Source organism: Bombina bombina, chromosome 1, assembly GCF_027579735.1.
Source record: "Bombina bombina isolate aBomBom1 chromosome 1, aBomBom1.pri, whole genome shotgun sequence".
Lineage (NCBI taxonomy): Eukaryota > Metazoa > Chordata > Amphibia > Anura > Bombinatoridae > Bombina > Bombina bombina.
The window spans coordinates 604537505-604562932 of record NC_069499.1 but is presented as its reverse complement, the minus strand read 5'-3'; the positions used below and the strand labels follow the sequence as shown (position 1 = coordinate 604562932).

The 25428-nt window shown below is 38.5% G+C and overlaps 1 protein-coding gene across 2 annotated transcripts in view; it reads left to right on the top strand.

The window, feature by feature from the left end:
• DRP2 (dystrophin related protein 2) overlaps positions 1-25428 on the top strand; it is a 168116-nt gene that overhangs the window by 130721 nt on the left and 11967 nt on the right. For both annotated transcript variants that reach the window (XM_053698952.1, XM_053698953.1), the window contains exon 22: positions 1111-1197. In XM_053698952.1, the coding sequence (XP_053554927.1) occupies positions 1111-1197 (87 nt within the window). The remainder of the gene's footprint in view (positions 1-1110; positions 1198-25428) is intronic.

The window sequence follows — 25428 nt, the reverse complement described above, 5'->3', positions numbered from 1 at the left end:
CGTGACCCAACAAGCAGATTTCTCAGCTTCCTTTTGTCAGAGAATATGGGATAAGAATCTCCTTCTACAGGAAGTTAGTTTCCAAAGAGTCTCTAGTGATGATTATTCTGTTCCTGAACAAGGAGAGCAGGTTTGCCTCTATTACATTTTCTTTTTCTAATAGATTTAGAAGTAAGTCTTCAAGAACTGAGGAGAAGCCATAAATACTGATTGTAAATGCTCATTACATGTGCTAAACAGTACATATAGACTCGAATCATAATATCTAATAGTCTCTTTAGAGGTTTTATCAGCTCATATTGTAGAGGCATTTTAAGAAGGAGAAAGTTAAATTGGCTTAAAGAAAAATTAGTACAGAGACTGGCAAGCAACCAACATAAGTAATTAAAATATAAAAGAATTAACAACTACCGGTAATTTAAGGTAGATATTTACATAACTACAAACTTAGGGTAGAGTTTGACCAGTAGCAAAAATATATGTATAGCAAGCTGTATAAAAGAATACAAAAAATACAATTTGTTAAGGAACAATTTTACTGAAGAGTATGACAGAAAAAACGTCAGTTGTGCAGCAGTCAGGAGATAAGCAGGAGGCTGCATATAGAGAGAATATTATATAAATAGTGCCCAGCCTGAACATGTGCAGATGAGACAAATAGGCGTTATTTTACATTCGCAGTAAAAGAAGACGCAGTACTAGCAGACTCCTCATTATATGGACACAAATTCGCTATTGGTCAGTTTACCATATGTGTATTTACTAAGCAGTTTTCTCCAGGGTTTTCTGTCCGCTTTAAATGTTGCTTTGAGTAGTAAAATAACGTTTAAAACAAAATGTACGTCTGTAGTCTATAGAATCCTTTCTTCCACACTTCAGTTGCCTCCTCTGCATAATTATGTAATTCATATGACCCTCCTATATTATTTTACTGTGTTTAAAAAAGGTGTTCAATTAACTTAATAGAATCCTACAATTACAATTAGAATCCTATAAATTAAAAAATAACTAGGAAATCTTTTGATTTAGATATATGTTATGGACAAAGAAAAGATACTGGGGGAAATTTTGGATTTTTTTTTTACTGAACTTAATATTTTTCCTCATTAGATGATATGAACAGTCGGACAAAGGATGTGGGATTGTGTTTAGAGGATATCATGGAAAAACTCAGAAATGCCTTTCCAAATACAAGAGGTACTGTAACAAAAAAGTTTAGCACATGATATTATCCAATCAAATGGAGGCATCACTGTCCCTATAATATTATGGGATCTTATGTGGAGCATGTTTGACCCCGATTCACTATAAAATCGAAGAACCTTTAACATATAAATATCTATATTACAGATAGCTTACCAAACCTCTGTGAACTGGAGAGTTATTTGATTAGTGACTCCTCTAGGCTTCTAACCTTATAGGGACAGACTACAATATCATTTTTGTGGTTTTAAAAGATAGATAATCCCTTTATTACCTATTTCCCAGTTTTGCATAACCAACACAGTTATATTATTATATTTTTTACCTCTGTGATTACCTTGTATCTAAGTCACTGCCCCCTAATCACATGACTTTTTAATTATCTATTGAATTGCATTTAGTACTGTACTGTGTTGTGCTAAATCTTAAATAACTCCTTGGGCGTGAGCACAATGTTATCTATATGGCCCACATGAACTAGCAGTCCTGTTGTGAAAAGCAATAAACCATGTGATAAGAGGCTGTCTGTAGTGGGTTAGAAACAGGCAGATATTTAGAGGTTTTAATGTTATAAAGTATATTAATATAACTAAGTTGGTTGTGCAAAGCTGGGGAATGGGTAGTAAAGGCGTTATCTATCTTTTTATACAATAACAATTTTAGTGTAGACTGTCCCTTTAAGTGATTATTCTCTATTATAAGACCTAAAGGATACAATGCTAAATTCATTAGCTTCATCCTATGTCATTATATGTAGCTTATTTCATCTCTGTTCTTTAAGGGACTGTAAAGTGAAAATTTAATTTCATGACAATTTTAAACGTATTAAATGTTCTTTGTCCGCTTAGTATACGTTGTTATGCTAATAGGAGCATGCATATGTCTAGCATTCTATGGCAGCAGTGTTTGTAACCATTAGAACCAAGCTAAATTCATAATAGAAATACAATGGCTTTTTTTTTATTACATTCTCTATCCAATCCATTTAAAGGCACATGAAACCCAAAATCATAATTCAGATAGAACATGCATTTTTTTAAAAAAAATTCCAATTTACTTCCAATATCTAATGTTCTTAGTTCTTTTGGAATCCTTTGTTGACAAGCATACATAGTAGTGCACTGCTGCTCCTGAGACTACCTAAGAGCTGATTGGTGGTTGCACATATATGCTTCCTGTCATTTGCTGATCTGTGTTCAGCTAGCTCCCAGTAGTGCATTACTGCTTCTTTAACAAAGGATATCAAGAGAATAAAGCACATTTGGTAGTAAATTGGAAAGTTGTTTAAAGATGTATTATTTATTTGAATAATTAAATAATTATTTTGGGTTTAATGTCCCTTTACGTTTAATTTTGACTTTACTGTTTAAGTGAATCAGCTACACAGAATAATATAGGAACCTGTGAGTATGAAAGGCTGGAGAAACACCTAAGGGAATTTTGCCCACTGGCTCCATTATGTTACAAGTTCATATGTGACATACTATTTAAAGAAACGTGAAAGTCAGAATTTAAAGAAGCTTTTAATTTTACTTATATTCTCAAATTAATATTGCTGTCTTTGTATTATTTAATTAAATTCATACCTAGCTAGGCTTAGGAGCTGCAATCGCTGGTAATTTGTGGCTACTCACATATGCCTCCTGTCATTGGTTCATCAGATGTTATCAGCTAGCTCCCAGTAGTACATCGCTGCTCTGGAGCTGAAATTAATTATGTATTTAATTCTTATTGCAATAGTGCAATGATAAAGTTCTCTAACACATAAGAGCATTTTTTTTCATGTAAGTGGCAAGAGTCCATGATCTAGTGACGTATGGGATATACAATCCTACCAGGAGGGGCAAAGTTTCCAAACCTCAAAATGCTTATAAATAAACCCCTCACCACACACATACTTCAGTTTTACAAACTTTGCCTCCTATGGAGGTGGTGAAGTAAGTTTGTGCTTGATTTTCTTCTGTGATATGCGCTTCTCAGCATTTTGAAGCCCGATTCCTCTCAGAATACAGTGAATGTCAGAGGGATGTGAAGAGAGTATCACCTGTTTGATTTTATAGTTTTCCTTGCGGGAAATCTTTTCATAGGTTCTCTGTTATCGGTCGTAGAGATTCATCTCCTACTTCCCTTAACAGATCGACAATATACTCTCATATACCATTACCTCTACTGATACTGTTTCAGTACTGGTTTGGCTATCTGCTATATGTGGATGGGTGTCTTTTCGTAAGTATGTTTCATTACTTAAGACACTTTAAGCTATGGTTTGGCACTTTATGTATTAATGTAAAGTTCTAAATATATGTATTGTACTTATATTTGCCATGAGTCAGGTTTATGTACATTTCCTTTTGCAGACTATCAGTTTCAAAATTGGGAAAAACGTATTTAGGAAGTTATTTTTTCTTACCTGGGGTATAGTCTTTTCTTAAAAATTGACTGTTTTCTTTAATTTTCGCGGGCAAAATGAGGCTCGCGAGGCCGCAAAATGCTATTATTTATTGCGTCATTCTTGGCGCGAGAATTTTTTTGACGCAAAGGTACGTTCGTTAACGCAAGTTCCCAATTTCCGGCGTCTTAGTTGACACCAGGTTCCTTGCACAAGGTTGCGTCTGCCATGACGCGAGTTGCGTCATTTCCGGATGTTGTTAGAGCCAAAAAATTTCATTTTGCATTACGTGTCATACTTGGTGCCAAATAATTTAATTATTTAAACCCCACTTACTATATGCCTCTTGCCTTTCTCTATGCTCAGAGGGCTATGCTGTTTGCATTTTTTTCCCCATTCCTGAAACTGCCATATAAGTAAATTGATATTTTTTCTTTATATGTTGTTTTTTTCTCTTACATTTGCAAGATGTCTCAATCTGATCCTGTCTCAGAAACCACTGTTGGATTCCTGCTGCCTGATAACAGTTCTACCAAAGATAAGTGTATCTGTTGTAAATTAGTAGAGATTATATCTCCAGCGGTAGTATGTAACAGTTGTCGTGATAAACTTTTACATGCAGAGAATGTATCCATCAGTACTAGTACAATGCCTATTCTTCCTTCATCATCTAATGTACATGATATCCCTGTGAATATAAAAGATTTTAGTTGCTGATGAGATTCAGAAGGCTTTGTCTGCTATTCCGCCTTCTAATAAACGTAAAAGGTCTTTTAAAACTTCTCATAAAATTGATGAAATTTCAATTGACCGACAACATACTGATTTACTCTCCTCTGATGAGGATCTATCTGATTCAGAAGATCCTACCTCAGAGATTGACACTTACAAATCTACTTATCTCTTTAAGGTGGAGTATATTTGTTCCTTGTTAAAAGAGGTGTTGATTACTTTGGATATTGAGGAGGCTAGTCCTCTTGACATTAAAACTAGTAAACGTTTAAATTCTGTTTATAAATCTCTTGTGGTTACTCCAGAGTTTTTTCCAATTCCTGATGCTATTTCTGATATGATTTCAAAGGAATGGAATAGGCCTGGTACTTCTTTTATTCCTTCTGCTAGGTTTAAAAAGTTGTATCCCTTGCCAGCAATTAGATTGGAGTTTTGGGAAAAAATCCCCAAAGTTGATGGGGCTCTCTCTACTCTTGCCAAACGTACTACTATCCCTATAGAAGATAGTACTTCCTTTAAATACCCTTTAGATAGGAAACTTGAATCTTATCTAAGGAAAGCTTATTTATATTCTGGCTATCTTCTCAGGCCTGCCATTTCCATGGCTGATGTTGCAGCTGCATCAACTTTTTAGTTGGAAAGTTTAGCACAACAGGAAACGGATTTGATGTCAAATCTATGTCTTTAGCTATCTTAGCTAGAAGAGCATTGTGGATTAAATATTGGAATGCTGACATGGTATCTAAATCTACATTACTATTTATCTTTCTTTCCAAGGTAATAATTTATTTGGTTCTCAGTTGGATTCAATTATTTAAACTGTTACCGGGGAGAAGGGAGTTTTTTTACCTCAGGATAAAAGATCTAAGGGTAAATCTAAGGCTTTTATTCAGGATAATGAAGACATAATGGAACAATAGGAACATTAGGAGTCAATCATTACCAACAGCACCCCACAAAAGGATATATTTGGACACATACCATTACCTAGAAGATTTTTGGATTCCAATACAGGAAACTACTCATAACTAACTTTTCACAACGTATATACAAATCTCACAAATTTCACAATTTTTCACAAATACCACCCACAAGGAATTTGACCTTAAGACTTTAAAGGTGTACACCTATTTTTTGATATTTTTATTTTTGTCTTTTTCCACTCTCTTTTTTTATAAAGAATAGACACATTTTTGGAGCAATTGCACCCAGCTTAATTTTATTTTTATTTTTTCATATTGAGTATTATTGAGTATTTTTGAGTACTTTTGAATTTCACATTTTTTCATTTTTTCACGAGTACACTTCTGTGATTTAACATTTTGTGATTTAACTTTTGTAACCGGATATATTCCTTGTAAACAGATGTTATTTAGAGGTTTGAAATCGTCCAATGGTTATTATCTTTTTTTTAAAAAATTTTTGTTAAATAAATATGTACATTTTTTAAAGTATAATTCCTACAAATCCTCTTTGACTCTACTTAACAGAGACTCCTATTTGAGGTTTCCTCAGCGCTCCTTCTAGCTTTAATTGTTAAATCTAAGGCTTCTAATTGTTTTCGTTCTTTTCATCAGAATAAGGAACAGAAAGCCAATCCTTCCCCCAAAAAATCTGGTTCCAATTAAGAGACAAATAAAATTGGTTTCAGCTTGTCAGAACCTTCAGTCTCAATCGTTCCCTTCAGTGGCTATGTGCATGGACGTGTTAGGTCTCATGACTGCTGCATCGGACGCGGCCCCCATTGCTCATCTTCATATGAGACCTCTTGTCAGGGTGCCAGGAATCAGACTGAGACGAGAAGTGCAAAAAGAATCACACCTTTATTAATAGCAAAAAATTATAAAATGTCCACAAGTCAAATAACAAGCCAGGAGTCAAAACCAGAGCTGGTAGTCAGACGAGCTGAGTCAGGAGCCAAAGCGAATAGTCAGACGAGCCGGAATCAGGAACAAGGAGAACAGCAGAGTCAGGAACAAGCCAGGGATCAGGAACCAGGAAGGACGTCAGGCAGCCATTTAATACACAGGAACTCTCACAAATAAGTCTCAGACAACGCAAAGGCAAAGCATACTGAACAGAGGCCCTTTAAATAATAAATGATGACATCACAATTCTGAGACTGCATCCTGTCTCACATGGATGATGCATAACAGTCTGGCCATAAAAGGAAGTGCAGGAAGAGAGCAGCATCCCCCACAATGCACCAAGTCAGGAAGAGAGGTGAGTAAAATGGTTGCCAGCAGCACATGGCAAACACAACAGGGAAAAACCCTGACAGTACCCTCCCCCGCGGGAGGACAAAAGGCTTATTGGGGAAACGGGCATGGAAGGCACGGAGGAGGGCGGGAGCATGAACATCAGAGGAGGGAACCCAAGAACGCTCCTCCGGACCGTAGCCCCTCCAGTGAACCAAATACTGTACACGGCCCCTGGACATACGAGAGTCAATAATGCTGCTGACCTCATACTCCTCATGGTTGCCAACAAAGATAGGACGGGGACGAGGCAACACAGTGGTAAACCAATTTCAAACCAATGGTTTCAAGAGGGAGACATGAAAAACATTGGAGATGCACATAGCAGGAGGAAGGTCAAGAGCGTAGGCCACAGGATTAACCCGTCTGAGTATTCGAAAAGGTCCAACATAACGGGGAGCCAATTTATTGGAAGGCACACAAAGGTTCAAGTTGTGGGAGGACAGCCAAACTCTCTCACCAACCTGGTAGGAAGGTGCGGGCAGACCCCTAAGATCAGCCTGGAACTTTTGGCGCTGCATAGAACGATGAAGGCAATCCTGAATCTGCACCCACGTGGAATGGAGTTGCCGGAGATGCTCCTCCAAAGCCGGAATACCCTGAGACATGAATGAATCGGGCAACAAGGATGGTTGAAACCCATAATTCGCCATGAACGGGGATAACTTGAAGCATTAATAGCACTATTACGAGCAAACTCTGCCCAAGGTAACAGTTCAGACCAATTATTGTGGTGATCTGAGACATAGCAACGGAGGAACTGTTCCAGAGCTTGATTAGACCGTTCCGCAGCCCCATTGGATTGAGGGTGATATGCTGAGGAAAAGGAAAGCTGGATCCCCATTTGAGCACAAAAGGAACGCCAAAATCTAGAGACAAACTGGCTACCCCGGTCCGACACTATCTCCTTGGATAACCCATGTAAACGGAAGACCTCCCGGGCAAAAATCGAAGCAAGCTCCTGAGCGGTAGGCAGCTTCATCAAGGGAATGCAATGTGACATATTAGAAAAACGATCAACCACCATAAGGATAACAGTATTGCCATTGGAAACAGGGAGCTCGACAATGAAGTCCATGGAAAGATGTGTCCAAGGACGCTCACCATTAGCTCAAGCAAATGTATGTCTATCAGCGCCACAATAATACCATACAAGCTATACCTAATAGAGGCGGAGTCTCCCAACCAGACTCCGATGTGTGAATAAAAAATAGAATGCCGAGGTACAGCGCTACACTACCCCCAAATGAGGGTTGTGTTGCTAAAGATGGTGTCCACGACCATAGAAATATATATTATATAAAAATATATATATTATATAAAACGTTAAAACGTTAAAAAAGGTTATGGGTGTGAAATACAATTTTTAAAAATTTTATAAAATTAACAATCGTTTTATTAACATAAAATTACAATTAAAATTGGTATCCAAACTAATGGAATGTCCCATACAATGTTCAAAGAGTACTGGCCCATACAAAATCCAATTAGTAAAGTCCCATACACAAATGTCCAAAAAACAATAGGTGTCCCAAAAATGTAATAAGTAAAGTGTCCAAAGCTGAGTGTCTAAAAATTATGTATGAGTGGCAATCCAAATATATATATATATATATATATATATATATATATATATATATATATATATATATATATATATATATATATATATATATGTGATGTGTTGAAAACTCCAATCCAGGTGAAAAAATCAAAAATTGTGTGGAAAAAATATATATGAAAAAAGATATATAAATATAAAAAATAAAAATATAAAAATATGAGTTGTGATCAGAAACCCATATAGGAAAAAAAATAAAAATATATATATATATATAATAATAATAATAATAATAAGTTAATGTAGTGAAGGTGTACACCTAAAAATGTGTCCTAAAAAATATCCCAAAAAAGCTCCAAAAAAAGGCTTATGAAAGTCATTGCAAATTTGTGAATCATTATGAAGAAAAAATGTATGAAAATATGAAAATTATGAAGTGAAATAATCAAATAATTGTCTAATGATGTTCAAATAAACAATATAAGGGTTGTGAATAGCTCCAAATTAATCCAAATGTGAATGTACCTCTTCTCAAAGGGTTATCAATGTATTGGGATATCCTCCTGTACCTAAAAAAGTGTACAGAAAATGGACATAGTGCAATAAAATCACCATAAAAAAGCAATATAAGTATTCTACTCACCAGATATATTCTGAGCTGCAATACCAGTATATAGCCAACGCGTTTCGGTCCTCAGGGACCTTTCTCAAGACTGGTAGCAGCTGTCTGGCTTCTACACCTTAAATGTATTCTAATAGCAAATAGGATGGTTTGTAAATTTGCGCCAAAATTTCGCGCCAAAAATTTGCGCTAAAAATTTGTGCTAAAAAAAATCACATTTCCAAAGTTTGTTAACATGTAAGCCCCCATTTCTAGTGTGTCTTAATTTGTGAATTTTTGTTTTGTTATGTTTCCATAGTACTCCTTGTGTGTCCGCTTACCGGATGTTTATACCGGATATTTATACCAACCGGAAGTGACGTATATTTGCAGACCAGAAGTGACGCGCGTCGTGCGTGTGCACTTCCAGATGATCGTCATGCGTCTTTAGCGGTTTTGGGCAAACTATTAACATTTGCTGAATAACTCAAGGGGGTATTAGGTACAATGGTTAGGCAAATGATAATGATGCCTTATTAGTGGGTTCAAATATAAATATGTCAATATGTGGAAATGTAAATCTGTCAATATGTGAAAATGTATATATTGACAGATGTATATAGATGTATATATTGAAGTGAAAGTTTATATGGAAATAAAAATCAAATTGTCTGAAAACACATTATAAATGTTATCTATACAAAAAATACTCTATATAACAAATATTCCATATAAAAAATATAGTATATGAAAAAATATATCTATATATAAAAATATAAAAATATAAACAAATGTATTCTATATAAAAGACCATTATATAGACATTGGTATTGGTAGCTCAGAATATCTGGTTAAATATAAATAAGTACAGATAAATGGGGATTCATATATCGGTACTGTGGTATCGGTTAACATTGTTAGAATATGACATACTATTATACAAAAAATATTATACAAAAAATATATATACCTTAAAATTATGCACAAAATTGTGCAAAGACTTACAATTCTTAATAACAAAGATTTTAAAATGTATTACATTAGAAATCAGATTTATCTATATACAACCTATAAATGTTAATAATATTACAACATGCTAAAACCATAATTCCCCTACTAAAATCTGAATGGAGGGTCTCAGTGTCCTATGCTAGTTTAGGAGTCTGCCAATAGGTTTGGGGATGGCTAATGGACTTCCCAAAGACTAATAAATTCAAATTTGTAAAAACCTTGTTTTAAAAACCTTGTTTTAAAAAACCCTTAGGACCTTATAAAATCCTTTAAAACTTTTTTTAAAACCATTCTAAAATTTCTTTTATTTTTAAAAATTCCTTTTATTTTAAAATTAAGAATGGAGCTTTTGGTTGAAACAGTCCACTTTCTTCCCATCTTTTCAGTTGTCTTGTGGAGAGTCAATGGGGGATAAATTTGAAGAGGAGTATTTTTTGCTTCTCTTATAGTAGGTGGAATATTTCCGTATTGCTGTTTAAACCTTTGGGGAAGGTGCAGTCTAGAAGGAAGATCCACTTTGATTCTACTCTCAGAAGTTGTCTTTCAAAATCCCCCCCTCTCCAATTTTTAGTGGGTCTACTAATGCCCATATATTTAAAGGTTTTGTTACTTCCTTTATGTGTTTCTTTAAAATGTTTGTATAGCGGAAAATCTTCCTTTCCCCATTTTATCTGTAAAAGGTGCTCGCGGATTCTGTCTCGAAGTTTCCTAGAGGTTTGCCCTACATATTGTAATCCGCATCCACATTCAATTAAGTATATGATGCCCGAATCCTGGCATCTAATCATTTCTTTCATATTAAAAGACTCCTGTGTAATATTAGATTTGAATGTGTGACTCTTCTTGCCATGTTTGCAAGCTTTGCATGAAAGGCAAGGAAAGAAACCTTTTAATTGTTTCCCATACAGATCTTTCATTGTGGTTTTCCTGGTCACTTTGGGGACACTGGGGGCGATCATTGTTTTAATGTTTTTTGTTTTTCTGTAAATGAATGTTGGGGATTATCATTTGCCTAACCATTGTACCTAATACCCCCTTGAGTTATTCAGCAAATGTTAATAGTTTGCCCAAAACCACTAAAGACGCATGACGATCATCTGGAAGTGCACACGCACGACGCGTGTCACTTCCGGTCTGCAAATATACGTCACTTCCGGTTGGTATAAATATCCGGTATAAACATCCGGTAAGCGGACACACAAGGAGTACTATGGAAACATAACAAAACAAAAATTCACAAATTAAGACACACTAGAAATGGGGGCTTACATGTTAACAAACTTTGGAAATGTGATTTTTTAGCGCAAATTTTTGGCGCAAAGTTTTGGCGCAAATTTACAAACCATACTATTGGCTATTAGAATACATTTAAGGTGTAGAAGCCAGACAGCTGCTACCAGTCTTGAGAAAGGTCCCTGAGGACCGAAACGAGTTGGCTATATACTGGTATTGCAGCTTAGAATATATCTGGTGAGTAGAATACTTATATTGCTTTTTTATGGTGATTTTATTGCACTATGTCCATTTTCTGTACACTTTTTTAGGTACAGGAGGATATCCCAATACATTGATAACCCTTTGAGAAGAGGTACATTCACATTTGGATTAATTTGGAGCTATTCACAACCCTTATATTGTTTATTTGAACATCATTAGACAATTATTTGATTATTTCACTTCATAATTTTCATATTTTCATACATTTTTTCTTCATAAGGATTCACAAATTTGCAAGGACTTTCATAAGCCTTTTTTTGGAGCTTTTTTTGGATATTTTTTAGGACACATTTTTAGGTGTACACCTTCACTACATTAACTTATTATTATATATATATATTTTTTTCCTATATGGGTTGCTGATCACAACTCATATATTTTTATATTTTTATTTTTTATATTTATATATCTTTTTTCATATATATATTTTCCACACAATTTTTGATTTTTTCACCTGGATTGGAGTTTTCAACACATCACATATATATATATATATATATATATATATATATATATATATATATATATATATATATATATACATACATATATATATATATATATATATATATATATATATATATATATATATATATATATATATATATATTTGGATTGCCACTCATACATAATTTTTAGACACTCAGCTTAGGACACTTTACTTATTACATTTTTGGGACACCTATTGTTTTTTGGACACCATTTTTTTTGGACATTTTTGTATGGGACTTTACTAATTGGATTTTGTATGGGCCAGTACTCTTTGAACATTGTATGGGACATTCCATTAGTTTGGATACCAATTTTAATTGTAATTTTATGTTAATAAAACGATTGTTAATTTTATAAAATTTTATAAAATTGTATTTCACACCCATAACCTTTTTTAACGTTTTAACGTTTTATATAATATATATATTTTTATATAATATATATTTCTATAGTCGTGGACACCATCTTTAGCAACACAACCCTCATTTGGGGGTAGTGTAGCGCTGTACCTCGGCATTCTATTTTTTATACGCTCACCATTAGCAATAGGTTGAAGAAGACCCACAGGAAGACGTCGAGGAGTCTTATTCTGTGCACAAACTGAGCAGGAGGCAACATACGCAGCAACATCAGAACGAAGACCTGGCCACCAGAATTGTCGAGTGACAGACCAAATCATTTGGATCTTGCCTGGGTGACCTGCGGCTTTAGGATAGTGGTAAGTGTGCAAAAGTTTAGTTTGAAGATTCTCAGGAACAAAACACTTACCACTAGGTTTCTCAGGCGGTGCATTGGTTTGTGCAGCCAGGATCTCCTCCCCCAAGGGAGAAGTCAAATTAGTACGTATGGTAGCCAAAATATGGTCAGGAGGTATAACAGGAGTAGGTACAGACTCCTCCTTGGACAGAGGCGAAAATTGTCGAGAGAGGGCATCAGCCCTTAACATTCTTACTACCAGGCAGGTAGGAGACCACATAATTAAATTGAGACAAAAATAGCGCCCATCTGGCCTGTCGGGGCGACAAGCGTTTTGCTTCAGATAGATAATTTAAATTCTTGTGGTCAGTAAGAATGCGCACTGGCACGCTAGTACCCTCGAGAAGATGCCTCCATTCCTTGAGTGCCAAAATTATGGCCAGTAATTCCCTGTCGCCAATTTCATAATTGCACTCCGCTGGAGACAATTTCTTAGAGAAGAAACCACACGGATGCAAGGAACCGTCAGGCGTAGGACGTTGAGACAAGAGGGCACCTACTCCAGTCTCAGACGCATCGACCTCAAGAACGAAAGGCAGGACAGGGTTAGGATGAGCCAGAACTGGAGCGGCAGCAAAGGCAGTCTTAAGACTATCAAAGGCCTCAATGGCAGTAGGTGACCAATAGAGTGGATCATTCTCTTTATGGGTCATGTCTGTGATAGGTTTGACCAAGGAAGAAAAGTTTATAATAAACTTTCTATAGTAATTGGCGAACCCCAAAAAACGTTGAATAGACCGAAGACAAACTGGGCGAGGCCACTGCAGACAACTTGTCAGGATCCATGGAGAACCCTGCAACAGAGATAACATAACCTAGGAAGGTTACTTGAGTCTGATGGAACTCACATTTCTCAAGTTTACAAAACAGGCCGTTCTCACGTAGTCTCTGAAAAACCCGTGTAACATCAGAACGATGAGCCTCAAGTGTGGGTGAGTGTATGAGGATGTCGTCTAAGTACACCACAACACACTGTTGCAACATATCTCGTAGGACATTAATAAATTCCTGAAAAACAGCAGGAGCATTACATAGGCCAAAGGGCATTACAAGATACTCATAATGCCCGCTCCTGGTGTTAAATGCTGTTTTCCATTCGTTACTCTCCTTAATCCTAACGAGATTGTACGCTCCTCTCAAATCAAGTTTAGTAAAGACTGTAGCTCCCTTGAGGCAGTCAAAGAGTTCCGTAATGAGCGGAATAGGGTAAGCATTCTTAATGTGTAAGGATTTAGTAGAGAGTGAGGATGGATCACAACTGCAGAGTATGCAAAATAAATGATTTGTATCACTTTTGGCAAATGGACTATTGAACAGCATAGACCAAGCTGCTTTCAGTGAAGTTGTTATTCTCAAGTAATTGAATTGCAGATCAGAAACTTGTCTGGCAACGAATGATGTAAATCATATATGCTGTTGAACGTCACAGCAGTAGTATAGACATAAACAAAGGCTGGATCAGAAGAAAAATAAAAAATAAATCAGTTTGTTAGTAGCAATCTTTAGAGTTCAGCTAGCTCCCAGTGCGATAAATCTTGATAAAGAAAAGCAGAGTTCCAGAAAGCAGGTAGTGTTGCTATTGGTGCTGGAGTAAGATATAACAGTTCAGTGTGAGGTGTAACTCTCAGTTTTAGTCACAGTTAGTTAGTTTGTCACTGAATGGTATACACAGGTGCTGATAGTCTTGCGGTCAGTAGAGTAGCAGGGAAAAGCAAAGTTCAATGTTTGTTAGTACAGCACAGCATAAAGTAACTACAGTGCTTACCCCCAGACACCGGATGGTGTGTAATAGAAACGGAATTAATTCTGAGATGTCCTTGTACTTAGTCCGTGGGAGGTTGTTTGTAGAAGAGTTGCGCTGTGTTGCAGTGGAAGAGAGGATAAAGTCCGGTGTGTGAGAAACGCTTCAGTGGTTCAGATGAGATAGAAACTCAGAGGGAGACGGCAGCAAACACACTGCAGTATGAAATAAGTCTCTGTTGTAGCGTGCACGCTAAAAAGGAAAACTCGCCTCTGTAAAACTTTCTGTAGGCAAAATGAGCATGTGAACCGGCAGTATAAAATAAGTAATCCCAAGGTAGTAGCTGATTCAATAATTTGGAAGAAAAGCAGACTGGTTTGTTTTCAGAAAAAACACACAGCAAGTGGAAAACAGACACGCTTTAGAGCTAGTCTAGAAACTTAATAATTAAGCACCTGTCTGCAGTCAGCTGATGCCTTAAGTACAGGTAAGGCTGAAGTCAGGTGAATGGGAAAGGCATAGGTAAAACATGGAGCGGAATCCTTACATAAGGTGAATGGGAAAGGCATAGGTAAAACATGGAGCGGAATCCTTACATACGCCCCCCTTCAAGCAAGCCGATCCTCGGCTTGATGTTTAGGTCTAAGGGGATATCGTCTGTGGAAACGAGAGATGAGTCTAGGTGCATCTATATTGGTATAAGGCTCCCAAGTGTCATCATCAGGTGAGTAGCCTTTCCATCTGACCAGATATTGTAAAACACCTTTATGCCGTCTGGAATCCAGGAGGTCTTGAATTTCATAAGTGTCCGGATCTAAGGGTACAGGTACAGGTGGTAAAATGGTTTTCACTGAAGGATCATCTGAAGCTGGTTTAAGAAGGGACACATGAAAAGTAGGATGGATGGGTATAGAACTAGGAAGGTCCAGAGTAACTGCATTTGGGTTAACAACGTGAGTGATAGTGAACGGTCCGATATATAATCCTGCTAGTTTTTTACTGGGAACAGGGATTTTGATGTTTTTTGTCGAAAGCCAAACTTTATCGCCTATGGCATAAGATGGTGATGGTCGTCTGCGTAAGTCGTAGTATTTCTTCTGTGAGGTCTGAGCCTGTTGAATATTTGTTTTTAGGAAGTGGAAGTTTTCAGCGAGCTTCTGTAGTAGATCATCTACAGAAGGAGAATTTGGGTTATCCGTTTGTTCCAGGGAGAAATGAGGATGAAAAGCATAGTTTGCAAAGAAGGGTGAAACTTTGGTGGATGAATTAACCGAGTTATTGTAGGCAAATTCGGCCAGATATAGGTATTGTGACCATTCATTTTGCTGATAAGAGCAATAACAGCGTAGATACTGCTCTAGCCATTGATTTAATTTCTCTGTTTGGCCATTTGTTTGTGGAGGCAGTACTTAGGCGATGATCAAGTTTTAGTTGAGCAGAAAGACTTTTCCAGAACTTCGAAGTAAACTGAGTACCCCTATCAGTTGTTATGATGGAAGGAATTCCGTGGTATCTGACAATCGAATTTAAGAAGAGTTGTGCTGTCTCACTGGAAGTGGGAAGTTTGTTAAAAGGGATAAAATGAGCCATTTTGGTCAGGATGTCTGTGACAACTAGAATGGTGTTGAAACCTGAACTCACAGGTAATTCAACTATGAAGTCCATGCCGAGATGTAACCAAGGTCTATCAGGTATTTGAATCGGAAGAAGATGTCCATATGGCTTTGCCCTTTCCTTTTTGGAAGTAATGCAGATGGAGCAGTTTGAGATATAGTTTTTAACACATGTTTCCAAATTTGGCCACCAGTAGGATCTGCTGAGAAGTTCCTTTGTTTTCGTAATACCTGGATGTCCAAGGAGAGGTGGATCATGATGTTGTTTAATTAGAGCAGGTCTAAGAATCTCGGGGACATACAAGAGAGTCCCATGATAGTAGAGGTTGTTTCTACGAGATAGTCGGAGTTGAGGTAGCTGAGGATCTGACCGTAAAGCTGTTTGAAGTTGCGTCTTGAAGGTGGACAGTATACCCAAAAATCTATCTGGGGGAATGATAGAAGTAGATTCCTGAGTGTTTGGAGGTCTAGGGTCTTTCCTAGAAAGTGCGTCCGCCTTTCCATTTTTAGAGCCGGGCCTGTAGATGATTTGATAGTTAAACCTGCTGAAGTATAAGCTCCATCTTACCTGTCGACTAGAGAGAGTTTTATTCCTCTGTAAGAACTCGAGATTACGGTGATCCGTGTAGATGATTATTGGTAAGACGGTGCCCTCCAGGAGATGCCTCCAATGTTCAAAGGCACGTTTTATCGCCAGGAGTTCCTTTTCTCCAACAGCATAGTTCATCTCAGGTGCAGAAAGAATTTTGGAATAGAAAGCTACTGGATGTAGTGGTTGGGATATACTGCGTCTTTGCGAGAGGACAGCTCCAAGGGCATAATCGGAGGAATCCACCTCCAAAATGAATTGGAGAGAAGGGTCAGGAAATTGAAGTATTGGAGCTGAGCAGAAGGAATTTTTTAATGAGTTGAAAGCTTCAGTTGCCTTGGAGTTCCAGGTGAAAGGTGTACTGGAACTGGTGAGTACAGTGAGAGGTTTAGCAATTTGAGAGAAATTTTTAATAAACTTTCTATAATAGTTGCTAAACCCGAGGAAACGTTGTAGTTCCTTCCTATTTTTTGGTTGTGGCCAGTTTTTTACTGAATCGACTTTGTTAGCCTGCATTTGGATACCTTTTGGGCCAATGGAGTACCCCAAAAAATCTATTTCTTTGGTGTGGAATACACACTTTTCTAGCTTTGCATATAGCCTATGAACTTGGAGCCTGGAAAGTATCCAACTAACATGTTTAACATGTTCTTCAAGCGTGTTTGAGTACACTAGAATGTCGTCCAGGTATACGACCACACAAGTATCAAGAAGATTGTGAAATATATCGTTAATAAAATACTGGAATGTGGCCGGGGCGTTAGTTAACCCGAACGGCATTACCAGGTACTCAAACAGGCCGTATCTTGTCCTAAAAGCGGTCAACCACTCATCCCCTTCTCTTATGCGGACAAGGTTATAAGCCCCTCTTAGATCTAATTTGGTGAAGATTTTGGCATGTTGGAGGCGTTCAATGAGTTCGGGGATGAGTGGTAGGGGATACCTGTTTTTTATCGTAATTTTATTGAGTTCCCTGAAGTCGATGATTGGTCGAAGGGAGTTATCTTTGTTTCTTACAAAGAAGAACCCGGCTGCTGCTGGAGAGACTGAAGGACGTATAAAACCTTTTTTTAAGTTTTCATCTAAATACGTCTTTAAATGATCAAGCTCGGGTTGGCAAAGAGGGTAGAGATGACCGTAGGGAGGAGTGGTACCAGGTTTGAGGTCGATCGGACAGTCATACGACCGATGAGGAGGTAGAGTATCAGCTTCCTTCTTACTGAATACGTCTGCAAACTTCTCATATACTTTAGGTATGTGTGGAGTTTCTGTCAAATGGAAGAGAACAGAATGATTTAGACAGGTTTGCTGGCAATATGGTGAATCAAATTTTACTTCCAAAGAACTCCAATTGATCACAGGTTCGTGTAAACGAAGCCATTGCAACCCTAGTACAATGGGGAATAGAGGAGAGGTAATAACATCAAAGGTGATGTATTCCTGATGTGAACCTAGGGTGGATTCCAGAATGGGAATTGTATGCTGAGTAATAGGACCAGAAGAAATTTCAGACCCATCTACAACCCGTATAGAGACAGGAGACAATTTAGTGATGAGAGGTATTTTATTTTTTTCAACAATAGCTTTATCTATGTAATTCCCTTGGGCTCCTGTGTCAATTATAGCTTCTTTCGTCATGCGATTGCTGTCCCACTGTAAAGAGAGGGTTAAAGTACAGTGAATTGGTTTATCATGTTCAATCGTTGAAGTCAAATGTAAGAGAGACTTACTATTTTTATTTTTACGTAGAGAGGGGCATTCGCGGATAGGATGGTTTGGACTTCCACAATACATACACAGTCCTTTTGATTTTCTTCTAAACCTTTCTTCAGAGGTCAATGGACCCCTCATAAAGCCTATATCCATAGCTTCAGGCACACTTGATGAAGAAGCAGTTGGAGTAGGATGGAATGATCTCTTGTAAGAAGAATCCCCAATTTGACGATCTGACTTCCTTTCGCGAAGCCTTCTATCTATTTGCATTGAGAGCTTCATGAGGCCGTCTAAGGAGTCAGGGAGATCAGTTCGGGCTAGCTCATCTTTAACTGCTTCTGAGAGTCCTAGGCGAAATTGGTTTCTTAAGGCAATCACGTTCCATTGGGAGTCAATGGCATGTTGTTTAAACTCCGTTATATAAACTTCAACAGGACGGTTGCCTTGCTTTAGTTTCCGCATCTTGCTTTCTGCAGTCAATTGTAAATTTGAGTCTGAATAAAGTTCATCCATGACTGCTAGAAAAGACTGTAGGGATGATAGAATAGGATCGTTGGTTTCAAAGAGCGTGTCTGCCCAGATTTGGGGTTCACCCCGTAGATAGGTAATCATTGTGAGCACTTTAATCTTATCATTAGGATATGTGAGTGGCTTAAGGTTGAAAGTGAGGAGGCAGGCATTCCTATATTGGCGATAGAGACTCCTATCACCATTGAACAAATCAGGTGCAGCAATCTGTGGTTCCACAATAGATTCAGCATCTTTTGCTTTGGGAGGAGTTGTCTCTCTTATAACTTAGTTAAAGTCTCATTTTCAACCTTTAGATCTCTAAGGCCTTGACTGAGTTCATCTACTCTTTTAGACAGGTTGTAGACGAATTGGGGCAATTCTGCTGGATCCATTTTTATGAGGCTTAATTATTCTGTAAGGATTTAGTAGAGAGTGAGGATGGATCACAACTGCAGAGTATGCAAAATAAATGATTTGTATCACTTTTGGCAAATGGACTATTGAACAGCATAGACCAAGCTGCTTTCAGTGAAGTTGTTATTCTCAAGTAATTGAATTGCAGATCAGAAACTTGTCTGGCAACGAATGATGTAAATCATATATGCTGTTGAACGTCACAGCAGTAGTATAGACATAAACAAAGGCTGGATCAGAAGAAAAATAAAAAATAAATCAGTTTGTTAGTAGCAATCTTTAGAGTTCAGCTAGCTCCCAGTGCGATAAATCTTGATAAAGAAAAGCAGAGTTCCAGAAAGCAGGTAGTGTTGCTATTGGTGCTGGAGTAAGATATACCAGTTCAGTGTGAGGTGTAACTCTCAGTTTTAGTCACAGTTAGTTAGTTTGTCACTGAATGGTATACACAGGTGCTGATAGTCTTGCGGTCAGTAGAGTAGCAGGGAAAAGCAAAGTTCAATGTTTGTTAGTACAGCACAGCTTAAAGTAACTACAGTGCTTACCCCCAGACACCGGATGGTGTGTAATAGAAACGGAATTAATTCTGAGATGTCCTTGTACTTAGTCCGTGGGAGGTTGTTTGTAGAAGAGTTGCGCTGTGTTGCAGTGGAAGAGAGGATAAAGTCCGGTGTGTGAGAAACGCTTCAGTGGTTCAGATGAGATAGAAACTCAGAGGGAGACGGCAGCAAACACACTGCAGTATGAAATAAGTCTCTGTTGTAGCGTGCACGCTAAAAAGGAAAACTCGCCTCTGTAAAACTTTCTGTAGGCAAAATGAGCATGTGAACCGGCAGTATAAAATAAGTAATCCCAAGGTAGTAGCTGATTCAATAATTTGGAAGAAAAGCAGACTGGTTTGTTTTCAGAAAAAACACACAGCAAGTGGAAAACAGACACGCTTTAGAGCTAGTCTAGAAACTTAATAATTAAGCACCTGTCTGCAGTCAGCTGATGCCTTAAGTACAGGTAAGGCTGAAGTCAGGTGAATGGGAAAGGCATAGGTAAAACATGGAGCGGAATCCTTACATAAGGTGAATGGGAAAGGCATAGGTAAAACATGGAGCGGAATCCTTACATAATGGTAAGACGATTAAGACCCCTATAATCGATACATGGTCTTAACTCGCCAGCCTTTTTCTTCACAAAGAAGAAGCCAGACCCTGCAGGAGAGCAGGATTTGCGGATGATCCCCCGTGACAGAGCATCATGGCTCCGGGTTGCAGGTCTATGGCACTATCGTAAGACCGGTGAGGAGGCACGCACCTTGTCAAACACGTCTTGGAACTCTCGGTACTCCTCTGGCAATTGAGATACCGAAGAAGTGCACAAGACTTTAACTGGTTTCCGAAGACAAGTGGAACTACATTGCAGGCACCACAACAAAATTTCGGACCTGCGCCAGTCGAGACTGGGATTGTGCTTTTGGAGCCAGCGATAACCCAGAACAACTGGAAAATGCGGAGAGTTTATCACCTGGAACTGGAGGATTTCAAAATGGAGAGCCCCAACAGCCATGGACAATGGAGCAGTTTCGTGAGTAACGAGTGCGGGCTGAAGGGGCCTGCCATCAATGGCCTCAATAGCAAGCGGAACGGACCGAGCCAAAACAGGAATGGAGTGCTTTGATACAAAAGCACTGTCAATGAAATAGCCAGCAGCACCAGAGTCAACAAGAGCCTGAGTGACTATGGAGGAGTCCACCCAGTGACCAAAGGTTTTTCCTTAAAGGGCCACTGTAAGTAAATATTTTCTATGCCTGTTACTAACTAACTACCCCAAATACGCTTTTTATCAATAGCATTTCATTAACATATCTCTACCGTATATCAGAAATCTTGTCTGCAAATTTAATTGTTTTCCAAACCCACTCCGTGGGTATCCTTTGCTCTGTACCAATCCGTTTACAATACCTAGGTTTCAAAATGGCGCTTTAAACACAATTTCATTGGTTTAAGTATTTTGAACACACAGTGCTGAAAATAGTGGGCAGGATAACGTGACATCATCGGGGAATAAAAGATATAACTTTTATAACGTTATGAAACTTCGTTTTGGAGAAAATATAGGTCAGTAGGTTTTAATTAATGTTTATTAACTTTAATATGTTAGTTGTTTGGCTTAAAAATTATAACAGAAAGTAATCCTTTAAGTGGTTCCGGGGACAAGGATAAACCACCCAAGGTCTGCCCCCCACAGGAACTTAGGTGTGAGCGTTTCCCGGCCGTGTAGGACAAGACTTCAAAAGGTGGCCCTGTAACCCACAATAGAGGCAGAGCCCCTCCCTCCTCCTAAAGGCCCTCTCTGCCGCGGAGAGACGCATGAATCCCAACTGCATCGGCTCAGCAGTACCTGGTGACGCGGGACCAGGAGGCATGGGAGGAGATGGATGGCATAGGTGGGAACGAACACGTAGGACACAACGGAACAGGAGGCTTCCGCAAGCGCTCCTTGAAAGAGGGCCTCTCTCTGAGTTTGATGTCAATTAGGATCAAAAAAGACACCAATGCCTCGAGATCCTCTGGTAAATCTCTGGCAGCAACTTCATCTTTAATCGCATCAGAGAGCCCATGAAAGAAGGCGGCAACAAGGGCTTCATTGTTCCAACCTACCTCTGCGGCAAGCGTACGGAACTCAATAGCATACTGAGCAACAGAACTTGTACCTTGCTGAATGGACATGAGTCGTTTAGCAGCAGAGGAGGAGCGAACCGGAACATCAAATACCCTTTGAAAGGAGGTGACAAATTCAGGGTAATTTGAAATCACAGGTTTATTAGTCTCCCACAAGGGATTAGCCCAGGCAAAAGCTGTGTCAGAGAGTAACGAGATGAGAAATCCCACCTTAGCTCTGTGAGAGGGAAACGCCTGAGGTAACATCTCAAAGTAAATGCCCACCTGGTTCAAAAACCCTCTGCACTGAATAGGATCGCCTCCATATCGCTGAGGTAGAGGTGCAGAACCGAACATGCTCCTGGTAGGCAAAGGTGCAGCAGCGGAAACAGAAGCAGCCATAACATGCGGGACACTTTGATCCAAATGTGCAGTGCGAGTCAGCAGGGTTTGCAGGGCTAGTGCAAATTGATCCAAGCGGTGATCCTGTAAATCCATCCTGGAAATGATGGCAGGTAAAGGTGGATAATTAGCAGCATCAGGATTCATGGCCTTTGCGTAATGTCAGGGTGCCAGGAATCAGACTGAGACGAGAAGTGCAAAAATAATCACACTTTTATTAATAGCAAAAAATTATAAAATGTCCACAAGCCAGGAGTCAAAACCAGAGCTGGTAGTCAGACGAGCCGAGTCAGGAGCCAAAGCGAATAGTCAGACGAGCCGGAATCGGGAACAAGGAGAACAGCAGAGTCAGGAACAAGCCAGGGATCAGGAACCAGGAAGGACGTCAGGCAGCCAGGTAATACACAGGAACTCTCACAAACAGGTCTCAGACAATGCAAAGGCAAAGCATACTGAACAGAGGCCCTTTAAATAATAAATGATGACATCACAATTCTGAGACTGCATCCTGTCTTACATGGATGATGCACAACAGTCTGGCCATAAAATGAAGTGCAGGAAGTGAGCAGCATCCCCCACAATGCACCAAGTAAAATGGCTGCCAGCAGCACATGGCAAACACAACAGGGAAAAATCCCGACACCTCTCCAGCTTTGTATGCTGAAGCAATGGTGCAGGGATTATACAAAGATATCACAATTAATATCCTTAAATCCCAATGTTCAACTTTCTCTGACTTGGTGGTTAGACCACCACCGTATAATTCAAGGGGCCTCTTTTGTTCGTCCAACCTGGACTGTAATCACAACAGATGCAAGTCTTTCAGGTTGGGGAGCTATCTGGGTAACTCTGACAGCACAAGGGGTTTGGTAATCTCAAGAGGCGAGGTTACCAATCAATATTTTGGAACTCCATGCTATTTCAGGGCTCTTCAGGTTTGGCCTCTGTTGAAGAGAGAACCATTCATTTGTTTTCAGACAGAGAAAGTCACAACTGTGGCATATGTCAATCATCAGGGTGGGACTCGCAGTCCCCTAGCTATGAAGAAGTCTTGGATACTTGCTTGGGTGGAATCCAGCTCTTGTCTAATTTCTGCGGTACATATCCCAGGTATAGACAATTGGGAAGCGGATTATCTCAGCCGTCAGACTTTACATCCGGGGGAGTGGTCTCTCCATCCAGATGTGTTTTTTCAGATTGTTCAGATGTGGGGTCTTCCAGAAATAGATCTGATGGCTTCTCATCTAAACAAGAAACTTCCCAGGTACCTATTCAGGTCCAGGGATCTTCAGGCCGAGTCGGTGGATGCATTAGCAGCTCCTTGGTTTTACCAACCTGCTTATATCTTCCCGCTTCTAGTTCTTCTTCCAAGAGTGATTTCCAAAATCATCATGGAACATTAGTTTGTGTTTCTGGTAGCTCCAGCATGGCCTCACAGGTTCGGGTATGCAGACCTTGTCCGGATGTCCAGTTGTCAACCTTGGCCACTTCCTTTAAGACCAGACCTTCTGTCCATTTTTCCATTAGGATTTCAAGTTGCTAAATTTGAAGGTATGGAAATTCAACTCTTAGTCATAGAGGAGTGATTGATACTATGTTACAGGCTTGTAAAACTGTTTCTAGGAAGATTTATTATCGAGTTTGGAAGACTTATATTTCATGGTGTTCTTCTCATTTTCCTGGCATTCTTTTAGAATTCCTAGAATTTTACAGTTTCTTCAGGATAGTTTGGATAAAGGTTTATCTGTAAGTTCCTTGAAGGGACAAATCTCTGCTCTGTTTTATTTCACAGAAAGATTGCTAAGCTTCCTGATATTCACGGTTTTGTTCAGGCTTTGGTCCGTATCAAGCCTGTCATTAAATAAATCTCTCCTCCTTGGAGTCTTAATTTGGTTTTGAAAGCTTTACAGGCTCCTCCTTTTGAGCCTATGCATTATTTGGATATTAAACTATTTTCTTGGAAAGTGTTGTTCCTTTTGGCTATCTCTTCTGCTAGAAGAGTTTCTGAATTATCTGCTCTTTCTTGTAAATCACCTTTTCTGATTTTTCATCAAGATAAGGCAGTTTTGCGGACTTCATTTTTACCTAAAGTTGATGAACTCTAACAACATTAATAGGGATATTGTTGTCCCCTCTGTGTCCTAATCCTAAGAATTCTTTGGAAAGATCCTTACATTCTCTGGATGTTGTAAGAGCTTTGAAATATTATGTTGAAGCTACTAAAGATTTCAGAGACTTCTAGTCTATTTGTTGTCTTTGCTGGTTCTAGGGAAGGTCAGAAAGCTTCATTTCCTTGGGATCTTGGTTAAAGTTTTTGATTCATAAGGCTTATTTGGAGTCGGGTCAGGCCCCGCCTCAGAGAATCACAGCTCATTCTACTAGATCAGTCTCCCCTTCGTGGGCTTTTCAGAATGAAGCTTCAGTTGATCAGATTTGCAAAGCAGCAACTTGGTCTTCTTTGCATACATTTACTAAATTCTACCGTTTTGATGTATTTGCTTCTTCGGAAGCAGTTTTTGGTAGAAAAGTTCTTCAGGCAGCTGTTTCAGTTTGATTCCTCTGCTTATGTTTAAGTTTTTTTCTTTTCAACTATGAGAAAAAAACTTATATTTTTTTTGGTTGTGGATTATTTTTTTTCAGGGGAAAATGGCTATTATTTTTATCCCTCCCTCTTTAGTGACTCTTGAGTTCCACATCTTGAATATTACTATCCCATACGTCAGTTAGCTCATGGACTCTTGCCAATTACATGAAAGAAAACGTTTTTTTCTTTCATTTATGAGAAAAACTTATTTTTTTGGTTGTGGATTTAATTTTTTCAGCGGAAAATGGCTATTTTTATTTTATCCCTCCTTCTCTAGAGACTCTTGTGTGGAGTTCCACATCTTGGGTATTTCTATCTCATACGTCACTAGCTCATGGACTCTTGCCAATTACATGAAAGAAAACATAATTTATGTAAGAACTTACCTGATAAATTCATTTCTTTCATATTGGCAAGAGTCCATGAGACCCACCCTTTTTATGGTGGTTATGTTTTTTTGTATAAAGCACAATTATATTTCCAATTCCTTTTTTGATGCTTTTTACTCCTTTTTTCTATCACCCCACTACTTGGCTATTCGTTAAAACTGAATTTTGGGTGTGATGAGGGGTGTATTTATAGGCATTTTGAGGTTTGGGAAACTTTGCCCCTCCTGGTAGGATTGTATATCCCATACATCACTAGCTCATGGACTCTTGCCAATATGAAAGAAATGAATTTATCAGGTAAGTTCTTACATAAATTATGTTTCTC